This window comes from Dromaius novaehollandiae, chromosome 7, assembly GCF_036370855.1.
Source record: "Dromaius novaehollandiae isolate bDroNov1 chromosome 7, bDroNov1.hap1, whole genome shotgun sequence".
In the NCBI taxonomy this organism is placed as follows: domain Eukaryota; kingdom Metazoa; phylum Chordata; class Aves; order Casuariiformes; family Dromaiidae; genus Dromaius; species Dromaius novaehollandiae.
Genome location: NC_088104.1, coordinates 41,518,950 through 41,538,316, shown reverse-complemented (window position 1 = coordinate 41,538,316; position 19,367 = coordinate 41,518,950). Strand labels below are relative to the sequence as shown.

The window sequence follows — 19,367 nt, the reverse complement described above, 5'->3', positions numbered from 1 at the left end:
TCTTTTGAATCATTTCCCAAAAAAGACCACCATGTCGTCTTCTTCTTCCCCTCCGCCCCCCCTTATCTGTGTGGATATCCACTTTGGATGATGCCTAACACCAGGAGCACCACAGTAAGCATGCCTACCCGGCTTTCTGCAAGCAAACTTGAGCTTCCTTCAACTTGTGGTCTGAACTGCTTCTAATCCAAAAACTGAATCTGGGTTTGGGTGATGCTGTTCGGGCACTAATAAACCCAGTTTCTCTCAGGATTTATGAATTCAGAACATAACATGCATTAATATGTCTACATGATTTCCAGATGAAAGAGGACCCAGAGCATAGGAAGCATAGGTCTACCTGAAATAAGCAGATTGTTTCCACTCACCTCACGAAGTTATGATATGACAGCTCACAACTTGTATACATTTTCTTCATTTCAGCAAAAAACTTTTTTGTAGCAGATCTACCTCTATACTCAGAGAAGATGTGCAAGGAGATGACTTAGTAGCTTTGCTGCATGTGCAAGTTACACACAGAAATCTGACATACTTGCATGCATGGCCATGTAAGCTCATTCATAATTTTAAACACACTAAATAGAAAATAATTTTAAAAATGTTTCTGTAACTAGAGTCCGCAGATCTCCTTGCATTCAGATTGAAACACTGCCAGGTCTCTAGGAACACTTAGCCAGAGATTACCAGTCAACTAAGTTTACCAGCTAAACACAGTGATAACTCCACACATACGTGTTAAAAGCAAATGATTCATCTGCTCATCCAACCAGGAACATGCTGCCAGCAGCAATGAGCTCTCTGGGATTATGGGGACTGGCAGATACATGAATTTACAGTTGATCAGCCCTTGCACTTCATACTTCAGAGCTGTCAAACCAATATCTTTAATAAGCGACAAAAGCCCTAAAGCCCTTGCACGTCAAAGGAATAGAAAATTTAATGGTAGAATAGATATTCTAAAAATATCTTAAATTTGATTTTAAATTCCTTAAAGTATACATGGAAAAAAAATAATTCTAAGTGCAAAAGAAACTATGTAATTGAAAAAAAATCACAATAAGTGTGATAAAACTATTCATTTTAACAGAAAAAATAGTGTTGGCTTAAAATGAAACATGATCAAATCATGACTTTTTATACAGCTGGATAGAATACTTTAGCAGAATCTGTTTTCTCAAACTCTGAAATAAACAGATAATTTGGTCCCATTTAAGTGACCTTTAGATCTAAGACAGACAATTATATCAAAGCAGGCCTTTTGATAAATTTTCTCTATGTTAATTAATTTCTCATTTTAAATTCCATTAGTACTTGATCACCACAGCATGAGAGTGAGACAGTCGTCCCTATACATAACGAGGAACCTGGGTACACTAATCTGCTCTCTCATTAATACTATAAATTATCTATTTCAAACCAACTTGAAACATTTTGAAATGAGGTATTAATGCAGAAAAGTCTTAATACAGTAAGATTAGATCCTGACATGCTGAGCTTGTGTAATGCTACTGCAATTAAAAATATTAGTTATATAGGAAGAAATATTTGTTTAACTAAGGATTTACAAGACAGACCCTGATAAGACCTGCTCTTGCTCTGTTAAAAGCCATTTGAATTTCTCCATTGATATAAATTCAAACAGTAACTTCTTCAAAGAAAGCTGCAGTTCCATGAAAAGGTTGCAGTTTATATCAGTCTAATATCTTTTTCCATAAAAACCTACTTCAAACTTTATGCTAGACACGTAATGTTTTTTGTGAAAAGAGAACTATAGCACTCTTTCTATAAGAAATTGTTTTAATTACATTGTTACTATGTCAAAAAACTGATCATTATCCATTCCAGAGGCAATGCCTGATTGGTAAACTCTACACTAATAAGACCAGAGTCTTACAGTTGACAGCAAAGATTAGAGAATCCTTCTAACAAAGATTAGAGACTTCAAGGTTCAAACATGTTTCTGTAGAAAAAAGATTTCTACCTATTCAAATTTTCTAATTTTAAAATTGCAAAATTAAAAAATATTTGGTAATAAATCTCCCAAAGCGCACCCAAAACCGCTCCTGTTTAAAGGCTGACTACAAAATAATTCAAGCAGAAACGTGCTTCCATTTCTCAGCACCTTTCCAAATAACTGGCAGATCCAAAGCAAGCTTATCACCAAAAATATTTTAGCAGAACTTTATGACAAGGATCACTTTTGCTCCATAATAATTCAGTTCTCTTCTCAAGCTTTGCACTCCCAGCAGTTCATTCTTAATCTTTATTAAAAAGTATATATAATGTTGTAGGAGTCCATATACAAAGAAAGTGGTGGTAGAAGTAGAGTATATAGATGAAGATGTATTTTTAAGCTCCTGTGCAAAGCATTGACAAAGTTTCCTTAATCTATAAAAATGGAGAAAAATAAAACAGGGACAGCATAAGAGTTGACTCTTCTGATTACCATATGAATTACATTTTAAAAAGAGAAAAATTCAAAACTGATTTACTGTATTATTTTGACTGACATACCAAAAATTCCCAAGTATCAAAAATTCTACCTCAAAATTCAAGGCATCTATGATGCATGTCTGAAAACATGCAGACAAGAAAAGTGAAAATACCATAGTTCACAAAACATTCAGCTTTTAAGTAAGCATCCAGATTTTGGAAAGCAAGGAAGTGACAAGTGTGTTTTCTCAGTACAGCTGAAGAGAAACATTGGTCATTTTGGATCGAACTCCTCTGATCAAATGATTAATTCTGCACTGCCGTTCATCTCTAGTCATCTTTGGTAGTCAGTGGAGAAGAGAAGATACATGACAAAAAAAATTCCTCTTAAAGGAGATGGCTAAAGCAATTCAGATGAGTTGCATCCTAAAAATGAGCACTTCTCTTCACCGATGATAAAGGAAGTCTGAGGTGACCAGTTCAGACTTTTAAATGTCTCAAGTAAGGTGAAATTATGTATGATCCTTCACAAGAGTATCTATACAGGAGCTCTTTGGATTCAGCTTTTTGGAAAATCTGGCCTTAAAACAATAGTTTGCATCCTTATTCTTAAAATGCATTTATCTGTTTGGTAAAATACTACATATTTAAGAAGAGTTGTACTCGCAAAGAGTTTTGTGGAAATATATCTTTGTATATTTGAATCCTGAGCATCTACTACCTAATTCTCAAAGATGGTCACTTAAAATATTTTACCATTCAGTCTGGAAGCAGTCAAGGGTTCTGGACATGCCCAGTCTGACCAAGAAGTTGCAAAGGAAGTCATCCACTGCTTCAGGTATTTCAGAAACTGATTTCTCAGACGACAGAACTGATCGCGATGCCTGAAATTAAAAAAATTTGATATGTTATTAAACTCACCAGAGAAATGTAGCTATCATACCTTCTGAAATCTAAAATCATAGATCTATTGGAACCTAGGTGAATGTGTCCCTTGTCTTTATTGATCAGAACTGCAGTCACTGATCCAAGTACATCCTAGTGTCAAGGTCTGTGGAAAGTTAGAGAAATTACTCAAAGATCACCTGATTTAAGCAAGTATTCTGGATCTGACAATCTCTACTTGAAAATGTTTAAATTGATGGATGATCATCTGACATGGAGCAGAGAAAATGTTAGTTCGCATACTCCTGCACACTTCAGCAACCTTCAAAACTGTTGATGAGAAAAATGCTGCTTCAGTTAGTGAAAGATGCAGCAGTCCAAGGCAATGGTAAAATGGCTTATATTCTTTTTATAAGGATGCATGCAACGGACAGAGTGAAAAAACTGCAGCTCCATCATTAGATCGCAAATTTAGGAAATCCCACAAAAATCATTTCTCCCTTTTCTTTTTAACATCCATACGCAGCCACTGAATGAAGCTGTCAGACAACATTGCTACAAGCGCTAGCAGAATGCAGATGGTGCACCAAGGCCTCATATTCAGCTACTCCAGTGCCATCAAGATAGACAGCTATTCAGATAAGATCAGCTCATGGGTCAAGGCCAGCTGCCAAAATCAGAATCAAAACAAAACACAGCAATGCTACTAAATAGAGAAAAATCCCTTTCAGAGCTTGCTGTTTCTTTCCTTTCCCAATCCTATTCAGTGCACAGCTTGATATTAAGCTCTCACAGAGAAGCCTCCAGAGATGCAGGAAGGTATGAAACAAATATGACCCATTCTGAGACCTACCTCTCAAAGGCATTTAAAGGCAACCAGATAACTGATTCTGCCCCAACCTGGCACCCGAAGAGGGGGCCCTAAATCATTCAGACTTCAAGTGGATTACAGCAACATGACATACCTAACTGAAATTTTTGGCATTTAGGAGACTCCACATAGGGCACAATGCTATGATGCACTTTCTCCCCAATGCAGGGTACTATCTAAGACAAGATACTCCACTGCACATGCCTGTCCTCCTGGCGAGAGGATGAGAGGACAAAACATGTGCTTGACAATCAAATCACTTAGTGCACTACTAGAAGAAATTCAGGTATTATCATAATGTGTGCCACTCACCTACTGATTTAAAAAAATAAAAATAATAAAAGACACTCCAACAGAAAAGGGGAGAAGCAGAAAGCATTTCTATGCATTCCTACTTTCTTGTCCTGATTTCAATACTAAGAAAACTGAAGAAAAAAATCCAGAGATTCAGCTAGACATTCTAAAGGCAGTAACTACAAGTTATTTGTACAATCCACTTAAAAAAGAATCTGCAGGCCAGGGATTTTTGATAACTCCATCCATTTGTGGCTTATTCACCTCCTTACTTGGAGCCCTACCAACATGACTGCATAAATTACCTGGATATGAAGGCATTTCTCTTGATAAAATGAAAATGTGCAGCATTCCCTGTACTGGAAAACCTCATAACCATTTTGTATAATACATGAAACATTATGTTTAATCCAAACAACCTACTGAATATAAACAGAATGAATTGTACATGAAGGATCAAGGCCATGTAGCACTATTATGAATAATACAATATGCCAAGTGCAATGTAATATTTGGCATATTGTCATTACTAGAGATACCATACACTAGGCAGGTCTATTTTCTAATTGTGGTAATATGAGAGCCATACAGAGTACATCTGCAGACATACAACTTCATTCTTTCTGTGCCTCTTTTCTTCCTTTATTCTAAGTGAGGCAAATGTCTAATATTGTTGCTATAGTTTCCCAACAACATCCATGAAGCCAATCTTTGGAAGAAATGACACAGCTTGATTCCCTTAAAAAAGGAAATATGATAAGAATTCAATTGATTCATGCAGAACAGAATTTATTAGCAAGATACTAGCACTGATAATCATTTCAGGAACTGAAGCTTGAGTGGGAAATAGTATAGGGAAAAAATGAGTGCAATCTAATGGGCGCATTAGTGAAACAGGTCCTCAGGAAACCTGAATTAAATTCCTAGCTGTTGCAGACTTCTGGAAAGATATTAGGCCAGCCATTTTCTTTAACTTCATCTTAGATGACTATCTATATAATGGCGCAACAGTAATTTTTTCATGTATTTACCTATTTAGAAATTATGAAAATATAATCTATTCATAAACTTGATGCAATCAGACACCCTATAGTAGCTATATAGACAAAAACATCTTAAAGCATTCTTACCATTTAGTCAAAGTAAAAAAATTCAATATTCATTTTGTTAAATATATCTTTGTTAAATATTTTTGAATTAAAATCTTCATAAGATTGAGTGTAACAACTGCAAATGTGCTCAATAAAATAATCACTCAGACTTTAAGCCTAAGCACTTCCACAGTATTTCCAAGAAGTTTTATCCAATGAAGAAAGATTAAGGCCAAACAAAATATGAACTTTTGTTTTCTAGAAAACTGAGCAGTCCCTAAAAATGAACCAAAAAAGCAACATAAAAAAATATAAGCTGATTCAAAGGCTTTTAACATGATCAAACAAACTATAAATCAAATCCACATAACAAAATATAAACGCTAGTGAAGAGTAATTCAACTTCAGATTGTCATTTAGGATACTAAGAAAATAAAGGTCCTGGAAGGAAACGCAAGAGCTTTATCTACTGAATAAAGTAATTCAGTGCATTTCTTATGTTTTTCTAGAAGTTGTGAATATAAATGAAAAGAGCTAGCCTATCATCCAAAATACTCCTCAGAATTCTTGTGTGAAAATCCACAAAAAATATCCCCCCAAAAAGTTCTCACCATTATTTTGCTTGCTTCATCTACTATAAAAGAAATTAAAGGCAAAATGAGCAGGTGGAAAAAACAGGATTAGTGCTGAAAATGCCAGGTTTTCAGCCAAAATTCAAGTGAAGACACATTTAAAGGATCAAAGTTTCTGGACAAAGGCTACAGTACACCTATCTGATATCATGAAAATACCTCCTTACCGGAAAGCAAAGTATTCATTTAGCAAGTATACAGTTAATATTGTAAAAGTACAAAAGAACTGCTTGCAACATCTGGGAAGAAATGCTTGGGCAACTCTTTAAAGTCTCATGACAGAATCCAATCATTTCCCATGAGTAGCACTTCTATCTTTACAATATATTTTCCCCCCATTGTCCCACAAGACATTTCAGATCTTACCTTATGATTAGTTACATGTTAGCTTGCAAATGTTTTGCTTACATTCTACCCAGGCACATGATTAGAATATATATCAGCAGCACAATTATTACAAGGCTTTGAAGCACATAGATAATATCTTAACTATCTACAATTGAGATTGACTGAAAGAGATAAAATTGTTAAATGACTTATCTTAATAAAATGTGTACTTTTGTACACATTTTGAACAACAATGACAAAGGTACTGCAGCAGTTCTGGGGGAGGGAAAAGCTTAGTACATTATACTAATATCAAAGAACAACATGTATGTCCTTTTCCTTGGGTCCCTGCCAGCTCAAGATTTTTTTCTCTTCATCTGGAAAACATCTTGTTGCTTGTTTCAAAATAATCTATATTGCTTTGTCTCAAAACAGCAATAATGGGGAAAAAATTCATGAGCTGTGACCAAACAGGACAAATAACAGGAACAGAAAGAGTAGGCAATGAGTCACTGCTATGCAAAGAATGTCTTCATCAGCACAGCTGTAGCAGCTGCCATTTCACCTCCAGACTTGGGAGAAAGGACATTTAGAGATCACAGCTCCACTATCCCCATTTCCCTGCTGAGAACCAAACAAAAACCTGCACTGGAACTGAGAATCTTCAGGTAAGGGAGCCTTACCAAATTCCTTAAAGGCCCCTAGTTCCACTGCACCCAGGCAAAGATCCAGAAGGAAAGAAAATATGCCCCAATATTCCCTGTAGGAGTGTAGCTTTAATTCCTATACACTTGTTTTATTTTTCCACAGAATGGTGAACAGCACAATCTCTCATTCATTTATGCTTGCTCTTCTTAGTTTAGTAATTAGTGCTAATTACTTTGGAAGGCAAGTTTGAAAATAAGAATTTATTATTGTGGTTATATTTGATCTTTTTATAGAGAATAAAAGAAATTATGGTTACCGTAAGTATCCACAGTTTCTAAATTGAGTATCTGCATTTGGCAAATTGATAACAATATTTCTGAATGCTTACTTGATCTGTGCATCTGAGTTTCCTTCCTTACAATTTCATTTCTTAACGAAAAGATTTGCATCTAGTATTGAAATGCAATCTTCAGTATAGAATTAGGTAAACAAATTACTATGATCAGTAAATATACAAAATGACAACTTCAAACTTTTTGTGTAACTATCCTACAGTGTAGTTATTCCAGGATATAGTTATTATCTAATTTAAGAATTTAGCCAAGCTTAGATGCTAGTATTGAAAAAACATGTACCAGTTATTTAACACACAAAGATCATGGACCTTCTACTGTGCTTCAGCTCAGCATTGGGGTATTGATCAATTCACAGAAACAGTACTTCTACTTGAGTCACTCAAAATACTTGCTGCAGCACTTTCAGTGATTTAGCATCAAATAATGTAGACATTGAGCCTTATAAAATATACAGTAAATAATTATGAAAGCTGTCAGCAACTGTCAAGTTTATTAAAACATTTCTCTCATGTCGTTCTGTCTAAATGCTGAAAATATGATTTAAATTTTGAAATCATGGAAAAAACAGAAGCCTCCAAATAATGAGTCAAAAATCAAAGAGACAGATATCCACATCAGCACAAAAATCAAAGTGAACTTGAGTTTAACCAAATATCTATCTTTTGTTTTAATAAAGGTAGCACTTGCTTCATTTTGATAAAGCACAACAGATACTAGCATATTGTTTCATACCACTCTTAAAGTTCAACAAATCAAAAATTACAAAGAGCTTGAAAGATTAGCTAACTATACTACTGTCAAAAGATTAATAGTAATAATTTTCCCCCATTTCACTTTTTATTTGAATATAAATTTGCAGATGTAACTTCAGTTATCCCTATTAAATATTTAATGTTTAATATTTCCATTACTTTGTTAACATTAAGCATATTCAGTTTTAAGAACTTAAGAGCTTGCCCTTAATTTTCATACATATGCAGTTTTAAAACAAAGACTTTAATATTGTTAGGTTTTCATTCCAAGTTTTAAATATAAAATACTGATTTGTTGACATGCACTGGTGCAGAAGAAAATGCATATTTTTCCCTCCATTTTGATGTTAAGAATCATTCACATAACTACTATTAATCATTTGCTTTGGCAAAACAAAGCTAGAGTACAAAAATGGCTTACTGATGAGTCTGTATGAGAGTGATATCAAAAACATAGCAGGGAGAAGCACTTTTCCATCAGATTGTAATAAGTTATTAAAATAAATCATATTTTGGAAAATGCACTATAACAATCCCATTGTGCAACTCTGAACTATCAGATAACTGTTTAGAAATCAAACTGTAAATATGAGAAGTATCAAAAACTATTGCCAAGTGTGAAATAAGTTGACTTGCACTCTAACAAAGTCTAACAACCCATTCTTTATTTTCAATATCTAAATAATCTTTTTCAGTGAAGAACTCGAGCACAAGCTTCTGTGGGTCTTCAGCATATGCAGTTGCTTTGCTGAGGCAGGGAACCACATTCTCATTCCAACTATTCCATTAAAGAAACAAACCCCAAAATACTGATATACTATTTAAAAGTATCAATGAAATATATCTATATAATATATATATTTGAAATATTGGGTTGTGCATGGAACACATTAAATGAAGAACAAAAGAATGGCATAAAAGTTAAAAGGATCAAATATAGGAAATAAGTCACCTTTGCCATCAACTCACACTTACTGTCTCAAACTTCTGAAAATAAGAAATAAAAATCTTTTCCACAAAAATATTTCACAATTAAAGTAAATGATGAAGTTTTAAGCCAATAAAAATGATTCACTTAAAGATCAAGTCTTAAAAAAACTTCATAAAGTTCTTACTAAAATTTGGGCATCTTCAGCCTGCTCTTGAATAGTCTGCAGAGCCTTCGACAGATCTTCATCACCTTCCTGAACACTAAATTCATCATCTGCTGGAACCTAAAAGAAAAGATAAAAAGTATGGCTCACCGTATCAATATATTTCACAAATTCATTCTTTCAGAATATAACTGTTTCAACTCCTAATACAACTGCTGAGAACAATCTCATTAAAATGCTATTTCACCATATTTAAACAAGTTTTAAGTTACCAAAATATTCTGAAATATCAAGGAAATAGTCATATGTTTTAAAAAGTATTTAATCTTCAAATAAAAATATGACAAAAAAATCAACTGACACTAAATCTTTTCTTTATTTTTTAAGATATTCTCAGCATCATTACACTTCACTAAAGAAATTTAGGTCATTCCTGCTAGGATGTTTTTTGTGATTGATTCAGTAAAACAGAAGAATGAAACATGAATATTGTAACACAGATCTCACTTAAGATTATCACTTAAGTAAATTACCTCTTCATACTGATAATCATCTTCAGAGTCATCTGTTATAGTAACTTCTGCAGATTTTGTTAAGTCTGAAAGAGCTGATGCATTTGGTGTGTTGTAACTTAATTAGAAAAAATGTATTATAAAACAGCCATCCACAAATCAGTAGCAATCACCTTCTCCCTTAATCTTTATGAAGCCAGACTTCACATTTTAAAGGCTTCCTTCAGCCTTTAAATGAACATTGACTACTCCAATGAAAGCTAGGTCTGTGCACCTGAAGACAGAATTTAGATTCAAACTTTTCATGCCAGGTTTAAACACCATTAAAACATGCATAATTAAACAGCCAAAGTTAGAAGTTGAGCACTGTTCTGAATTAAACAGTGGGCTAAATTCTGCTCACACTTACTTCAGTTTTCCTAGGAGTTTTACTGCACTGGGACTTCCACAGTCCTTATGCCTCTAAGTATAAGCAGCTTTGTGCTCTCAAAGAGAGGCATTTTGGATCAAATGCAGATACATATGAATTTAACAACAAATGTCTGAGATGAAACACTTTATAGGCTAAATACCAGAAGATCATTTACTGAAACTGATGCTAGTGCCCTCAAACAATAGTTAAAACACATCTACAATAAAAAGAGAACTTCTGAAACATAAAAAAAATCATTAGCAATTACATAGTTCCTCCAGAAACTTTACAGTCCAACTTTTCATTAAAAACAACCTGTGTAAAATGAAATCAAAATAAATATTTCTCATCCAATAATCTCACAGCCCTTTAAAGTACAATAAAAGTGTTTTTAGTAAGGTGTACTGTTGACTGTTTCCCTAGAAAATCAGCTAGCCTACAGACAACCCATGACAATAAACTGGAAATCAATTTCTGAAGAAAAGCTGCAATTCATTACTTCGCAAGGATCAATTTTAAATGGTAGCTTCTTTATACAACAGGAAATGAAACAAAGCAGAAAACAGATGAACGATTTTCCAGCTTCACATCAAGCTTCGCACATCTGGATGCTTCCTCCACAAATAGTTTTGCTACAGTTCTCACAGTACCATATATATAAAAAATATCATCTGCATTCAAGATCACACCACCACAACATCAAAAAACTATCCGTTAAATTGCAACTCCTCGAAGGCTAACAGCTGAAGATCATATCCTAAGAGGATAACCACAGCTTGGTTTTCAGAGATGTCAGGTTTGAGATAAAGTTGGAAAGATGTCATTTTCTCTTGTAAACAAAAAAAATGAAGAGGGAAGTCACCAAGTGAAGAGAGGCATGATTTTCAGTAATTAGGTCAAAGCACATCTGTGTACCTCCAACAGCATTATTACACCACATGCTCAGCAATAAAATTATATACACAAATTGGAGACTTGCATGAATGCTTCTTCCGAATCTCCAATCTAGGCTTAATACATGAAAGCAAATGCCTGCAATACACATGCCACAAAATTTACTAACTACTGCATAACAGACCAGAAACACAGAACACACAACTTGAATTCAAGTCACAACCTCTTTGTATCTCACACTTTTTTCTGTAAAAGCTTCACTTTCTAACTTAACTGGCTCTGGAATGTTTAAGTCTAAAGTCTAAACTACACTGAAATTTATATCCAAAAAACATGGGGGGTTTCCATAAGGGGAAAAAAGGAAAAAATCAAAAACCATTAGATCTGTTCCCTATTGCATCAGAATAAATCTCAGTTAACTTTTCCAAATTTAACAGCAGGCAGATAAAGCATGCAGTTCAGTGAACATATACCTTCCCAGCATCATACTCCATGACCATATGCAGGTCCTTCAAGGTGAGCAAAGAGAACAGAGATGAAAATAACTCCTGCTTAGAAATGACTTTCAAGAGCTGACCCAAATTGATGATAATGACCAGGGACTTTGGCATCAGGCTAGCTTTTGATTGCCTGCCTGCTCCCCCTTACAACAGGAATGTCGGGGTCCTCACATCAGGGTCCCACACGTCCTAATGAAAAACCAATTCCTGGACTTTGTTCCTTCAGCTGGGAGGGGGAAGAGTTCATCTGAACTGCTAGTGACATAACTAAGTGCAAAGCAGAGGCAAAGAGCAGGTTTCTTTTGTTGTTCTAAAAAGCAAGAGAGACAAGAGTAGCAAGGAAGTAAAGATTTTTAAAAAAAAGATGCAACAACAGTAATATTAACTGGTTAGGCTAATGTTGTAAACCCCCCTTTTGGATTTAGATTAAGATATCCTAGCACTATTTAGCTGACTATGCAGTCTCACTTTAAAGAATGCGACTTTAAAAAGCATGGCCTTATTTGCATAGTGCAAACACTTGGGTGCAATGTTTTTCTGTGAAGTAGGGGACAATCTCTCTATATTTGTAGTAATTACAGGTATGAACTAAATACCTGTACACATCTCTGGAATCCCTAAATCTCTTAATTACCATATAGTACAGTATTTATCAACTTGAATTTAATTTAAATAAAGGATATTTAAATAAAACCCTGTACCCAGGAATTTTTCACTCTAAGTTTATTGATTTGATGAAAGACTTTTTCCCCAAAAAGCTATCTTTTGCATTGACTACAAACCATTCTTTTTCTATCTTGACAATTCTTTACTGCATTTATCAAATCTTTCAACGCAGATAGAAGTGTATCTACCCGAAGTGTACCCTTGATGAGTAAGATGCTTTCAGGCTCTCTGTTTTTTTTCCCCTCCAAATTTCTACCAACCTAACTGTCCTTGTGATCCATTATGGTCTAAGCTAACATGTCATTGCAAATACTATGCATGTAGACTAAATCTTTAAGTTAAGAAACCTGATTTTTTTTCAAAACTCATATTCAGATGCGCAAGAGGAATTCTGTTCTAAAACTATTACATTCCCCCAGCAAACACTTTTTTTAAATGCATGTGCTGACATGGTGCTTTCAGCAGACTGTATAGCATGAAAACAGCTGTGCAGTTTCAAGGTAGCAGAAACTGAGGCACAAGCTTGCATTAAAGGCCAACCTTCAACTTTTTATATTGCCTTTTCATTGGTTACATTCTAATTCTAGTAAGACAGGAAAACACAGGTAGGGGTAGGCTCTGGCTCACACTTAATTCACTCCAATTATTTAGCCTCTACAACAAAGCCAGCAAGATTTTCTTGATTTGGCAGCTCAAAGCTAAAGAGAGCTATCAAAGAGAGTCAGACTGACTTAGTGACAACACTAAAAATTGGGGCTTCTGACCCTACCACAAATTACAGGTTTAAGAACCACATATAATTTGCTTTAACTCAATTCTGAAAAGAATTCAAACCAATTTTTTCTCTAAAAGCCATGGCAAGTAAAATTTTCTAGACTATTGTATTATGAACCTCAACTTGACCATTCACAGTACCAACCGAAAACACAACCATCTAGTCCATTACTCTGTGTCGCAGGCACTCGGAAACAAAATGACTGTCTTTTAGAGCAACATACTGAGACTGTAAATCCTAACGAGGAAGTATTGTCATTCCTTATTAGACATATTCATTTCACTGATCAACAGCTAATACAAAAGCAGCATGACACTTCCATTTCTGAATTTTAGCTCTTGTTTAGATGTTCCTCCCTCCCAGGGGCGGATAAAGTTATTACAGTTCTCATTAAGGTCATTCAGAGATTCTTAACATCAGCAGTGAAAACGAACATCACACCACAAGCGAGCAAGACACCAGCTAATCCCACTGCTGCTGATGGGAACAATACCTGCAGACTGGCAGCCTCCGGGGGCAAAACCTCATAAAAAGTAGCAGGAAGGTTGGGGGGGGGGGGGGGGGGAAGAAATGGAAGGAAGGTGTTTGCTTGTTTTAAACTCTGGCTCTGCGAAGTAACTTTGCAATCCGAGGTCCTGCTGCTGGGATGTCTGGCTCCCGGCCAAGACCCCCACCCCCACATACACTACACCCACCCACCCCCAACCCCGAGCACAAGGACAAGGCAGGAGCGCCGAGGAGACGGGCCGGCCCGCGCCGCTCGCCCCCTGAGGGGAGAGGCCGACGGGCCCCGCGGAGCTAACCGGGCCCCCCGGGGCCAAACTCAACCGCCGCCCCCGCGCCTCGGAGGAGGAGGAGGATGATGAGAAGGAGGAAGAGGAGGGAGGAGGATACTCTGCAGGCAGAAGGACGCCTCGGCGCCGGCCGCCTCCTCCATGGCCGTTGTTTACCCGCCCTCGCGCCGTTGCTAGGAGCCGCCAGGGACTCTCGCGAGAAGCGAGGCCCTCGCGCGAAGACGCGCCCTCGCGCCGCGCCCCGTCGCCATGGCAACTCCCGCGCGCGGCGGCCACGGCCGCCTGCGTCCCCGTGGGGAGGGGGAACCGCACCGACTGCTTAAATCGAGTGCCTGCGCCATATTCTAGTTTAATTAAAAGCATAGGACAGAATTCTCCCAGGCATGGGCTTGGGAAAGAAGTAGGCCACCTACCATCCAATTGAGGCGATGACATTTCACAGCTCTGCAGGGTTTGAGGGCGACATTGCAGGGAGTCGATGAAAAATTCGTTGCCTCCTCCGAAGCCTTTGGCAACAGGCCTGGGGATCCCAGCCCTAAATTCCCACCGAGTTAATGGGGCACAGCAGGAATGCAGAGTCAGGGCGTGGATTCATGTGCAGGAACCAAAAACGGGTGTCCAAATTCTCTGGAGGGAAAAAAAAAAACACTAATAGCCAGTCTGAAAAAGGTACTGGCTTTACTTGCAAGGTTAAAAAAATGACATTTAAAATAGTCTAAAAATCAGAGAAGTTAGAAATGGATGAAATTGAAATGTCATTCAACCCAATCTTTATCCTGAAAAATCCAGGTGCAGTCCTGCTCTTAACATAGCGTTTTTTCTGCAGAGAGGGTCACACAGGGTTGCCTTGCATCTCCACCTGCAGAGACAGAAACTCAAGAGAAGTGACAGTACTTCAGCACTATCAAAGTCCCACACTTTAAACAGAAGAGCAGTGTTTAGGTGCAAGTGTCTCAACACCCCTAGGGCAAGAACTGCTGTGCTACTTTATAAATTCCTCTTTTCAGCTTCTCCCCTGGGATGAGTTTTATACATGTCAGGGTTTGAATTTGGCAGGGTTCAAGAGTTTGAGGACAAATACTGACATACCTTTCTTTTTGCTTTGCATTCATTTTCTACAAGGGCAACGGATGTGACCAAAACAAGGAGGCCTTTCTTTCATACCTATGCAACCCAAAAGAGCAGTCCTGAACTCCAGCTGTGCATCTCAAAGAACAAAGAATAAGCAGAAGTGCCATCATGAAGCACAACTCCTAAGACTCAGAACATCCAAAACCGTGGGATTAAAAATAGTAGTAATGCTGTTGGGACGGCTTCAAACACAGGCCTGATTGTCTTAGAGAGTCTCCTGATTCCACCTCAAATCATGGAGTACATGTGGTTGTACTTACATCATACAAGAAAGCACAGCTAATTTACATCATAAGTTAAAAATACTACTCTTCTCTGAGCAAGAGATTTACTGTTAGCCTTCACAAAGAGCTGAACAAACAAAATGCTAAGCAGGACACTCCTCTCCCTCCTCCATTTCTGTGGGAGCTTCATCTGCCCCTGCAGTCCTAACTTCTCCCTTCAAGTTTTCGACAAGGCTTCTCTGCCTCATGAAACTAAGAAAATGCCTGGTATCCACAATTCAAGACAACTGAAGAAAGCTTAGAGAGGATTCAGAAGAGTGCTCTGAGAAAGATTAAGATTAGTGAACACAAATGAAGGAGAACAGGATCTCAGTCTTGTAGGTTTATCAAAGAAATGGCTAAACAGCTTGATCAAAGTGCATGGGTAACAAATTTGATGAGACAGTCCAGGCAGAGGTACAAACATATTCAAACACTAAGAGCTGAATCAAAATGAAATAAGACTAAAAACAAAGAACAAGTTTTTAACAGTGAGAATAAATAAGACTGACTGACATTACACTGACTTCCAAGTATTCCTGAAGGGTGTTTTTTTTTTTTAAGCAATGATAGAGCTCTTTGTAAAAGTTTTTTTGCATTCCAACTCCAGTCAATTCATGGATGTCCTATGCTCTGTATTTTCAGAAAGGTCAAATTAGTCATTGCCATGGTACTTTCTAATCAGAATCTATAAAAAATGAAATGAGAAAAATCAGTTCTATAATATGCAGAGATATGCAAATGTGCTAAAGGGCTGGTGGATGTTATGTTTGTTTTTAAAGAAGAATCAGATTGTCACTCATTGTTACTATTTGCCAAAGCTTTAAGCCTTTGCTTGGAAAGAGTAGAGAGATGCTTTGACTGACAATTTATAAACTAACCTGATTGTGTTGTCCCACCATGACTCTGTAAGTGACCAGACAGTACAATATTTTTCCTTCAGAAGACATCACCAGCCAACTTTTTTCTCCACCTAGTTGACAATCACATGCCATAAATACATTAGATTTGGTTATTGCTACACTGAACTCCAAACATCAGATTCACCCTGCTTTATAACATTGTAACCCTCCGAGTTATAAATGATTATCTTCTCCCCAAAGAGCAATGAACATTGTTACTATATCCCTTAATTTCTCATGAGAAAGAAATGGAAGCAGCATCTGCTCTAACTTCAGCTTTGTATTAGACAGGCTCTTTAGTTCTCTCAGAGCAAAGACTAACCCATACACCTTAGCAGTATGTCAGTCAGATAAACTATATCGTCTGTAAAGAGCACTCATGAAAAACTGGATATACTGGATTGCTCCAGAAGCATTGCATTTGCTCCCAAGCCTTAAGGGCCAGATACTGTTACAGTTTTATTGCACTGACTGAAGGAATGCAAGACTGCTTATTGAGGGCAAAATATCCCCTCCTACTGCATTCAGCAACCAAGTTGACTACAATTCTGACAGTTGCTATTACAAAACCAAAACATCCATCCAAGCTACTTTCAGTGACTTTCACTGCCCTGCAGGAAAACATCCAAAAAGGTCCAATTTACAGGCTCCATCACACCAGAGAAACAGCCAAAGAATTTTCTGGCCAATCGTCTTTTACACAGCCATTTCCGATTGCCCTTCAGTGCAGCTTTCAGGGAGAAGGGGCAAGGGAATTTCATCAATTTAGCTTTGTATGAGTCCAAAGTGCAGCCTGAACCAGCATATGGGCATCACAGGGAAAGGGCCGTGGTCCACATGGTCATGGTGGGGCATGGGACCGCAGCTGGAAGCTGGAATGAGTTGGCAAACATCTTGTCCCAGCTTCTGTTGTGCCATCTGGCTTCCAGTTGGGCAACCGACATTAAACGTCTTTTTTCTGTGTTAGCATCTGGCAGCTGCTTGTACAACAACAGAGGAACATGCAGAATTTGGCTAACCTAACCTAAGAATCACATCAAGGATACTTGCCTCCATGAGACTCTGAGACAAGGAGAGCTTACAAGAAGGGAAGTTGCTTTAGATGGCATTGCACAGTGTTATGGGTAGGGAACAGGCAATTATGTACCCAATTGTTAGGTTCAAAGTATAACCAGAGAACATACTGCATAAGGAGCAGATTAACTAAAATGAGAAGCTGGAACACCTGATATTTTGCATTTATTCATTTTACAAAGCTCCTGTAAAAATTTCTAGAAGGGTGGCAATACAGATTTCTAGAGGATGTGAATATTGTATGCAACATGTTTGTTGTTGAACAGTATCAACATTTTTGCCATCCTATGGAAGTATGTCCACTTTCTCAGAATTAAAAGAGCAACTTCCCATCCTCCTTTCTTTTTTTGCTGTAATGAGGCATGCTAAGGTTTCAATAAAGAAAACAAGAGTGAAAGGAATATTAGTAAAAACTCAACAAATCATAAACTTAAGAAAAAATGAATTTTAGCAAAAATTCCATATGAAAGTTAAGCATAGCCAAATACAATGCAACCACAGTATGAAGTACAACTAGCATAACAACTGTAATGTCACATCTTTGAATCTGCAAAGAGCCTAGGGTCCATTGTAACCTTGCTGGGCTTTAAATGTAACAGGATAAGTTGCTTTAAAAGTGGAGTAGGTTTTTGAATGAATGTGATTCCATGACAGCTTAAAATCAACATAAGTTTTCCACCCTTCTGTGCATTCCTGCCTCTTTCCTCACCCCTGTACTGGTGCTCCTATGCCCTCTGGTAAGTTAGCACAACTGAAAACTAATCAAGAAATTTTTCGTGAATGCTGGGAAAAACAATGCTAAAGGTGCGATACTCAAAGGGTTGAGCTCAAGTCTTTAAATATAAAACCATTTTGCTTCCACTTTACTCTGGAGAAGAACATTCAATGTATAAACTTCTGTTACATTTCCAGATATTTCTATGGCTTAGATCTGGGATATACTAAGTAGCTGAAAAGAAGCATTTGAGTTGAAATATTGTATATTATGGAAAAAAGTCAATTTCCACAGGAATCAGCACATCTTCTAGTTTTCATTCTTCTGGGCAGCCAATCTTCTAAAAGCATAACTAGCACTGCCTGGAATACTAGTCATACTATTCAGTCATGTAATCCAAAAGCCATTTTTCTTTGATGAATTTTTAAAATTTAGCCTGGCTTTAGTTTCACATGTATAGCACTTTCACACAGAAAAACATGTAAGCCAATGTTCTGCTCAAAAGCAAGCAGCATGACTACAGACAGAAGCATGAAGAGATTTGACTCCATATTCATTTACACAAATTCAGGAATTAACAGTCAAGCATTTTGTCAATAACAGTGACATACATGTCATGTGACCACAGTACAGATTTTACAGGGCACAGTACTGTGTAGTGCACGTTTCCTACTGCAGACACTGGAAGTATAACATACGCAGTCTAGTCAGTACACTATAATGTATCATAAAAGAGAGTTAGTCTACCCATGCTGATGCTGCTGTTTGAGAACTGCAGCCTCCACATCTTCTGCTGCTGTTGCCTTTGAAAATTCTCAGGAGAATTAGACAGATGGTACATTTTGGCTCTCCCTGTACTAGATCAGGAGTGTTTCTGCACCACAGACAAGAATAAACTGTGCTAAGAGAGATTTGACATATAGTCATTTTAGAAGTGTAACTGACCCATGTTCTCTCTAAGCTCCAGTTTTATGAACAGAGTTATTTTATGCAGCTTACAGGAACTAAAGATCATCTGCTTCTGGTAATTAGACTTTTCATATTTTCTTCTCCTCTTTGAAATTAAGTTTAATATGCTTTTCAAATTCAGGTAGCTTTACCCACAAAGCAGCTAATGCGCTCTTACTACAAGCTAAATAAATGTTTTATAACAATGTGTGACAGTTGTCAAAAGGAAAGCCACCATCCTTAAAAAAAACAGAGAGATGCACCAAAACATTGTGTTGCCCTAAACTGTGCTTAGTAATCAAGACAAAAAATTGAGAAGCCATCATGTCATATAATGCACAAGCTAAAAATAAAGGATGTGCAACAGAAAGCTAGGAAAAATTAAGATTACTTCATAT

The 19,367-nt window shown here is 37.0% G+C and overlaps 1 protein-coding gene across 3 annotated transcripts in view; it reads right to left on the bottom strand.

The window, feature by feature from the left end:
- Positions 1 to 14,127, bottom strand: part of SPAG16 (sperm associated antigen 16) — a 416,305-nt gene extending 402,178 nt beyond the window's left edge. For 2 of the 3 annotated variants that reach the window (XM_064515349.1, XM_026120033.2), the window contains exons 1-4: positions 14,037 to 14,127; positions 9,917 to 9,963; positions 9,405 to 9,503; positions 3,190 to 3,317 (exon numbers count right to left, since the gene is read on the bottom strand). In XM_064515349.1, the coding sequence (XP_064371419.1) occupies positions 3,190 to 3,317; positions 9,405 to 9,503; positions 9,917 to 9,963; positions 14,037 to 14,079 (317 nt within the window). In that variant the 5' untranslated portion in view covers positions 14,080 to 14,127. The remainder of the gene's footprint in view (positions 1 to 3,189; positions 3,318 to 9,404; positions 9,504 to 9,916; positions 9,964 to 14,036) is intronic. The other variant, XM_064515350.1, reaches the window with a different exon arrangement.
- Between the last annotated feature and the right edge of the window lie 5,240 nt (positions 14,128 to 19,367).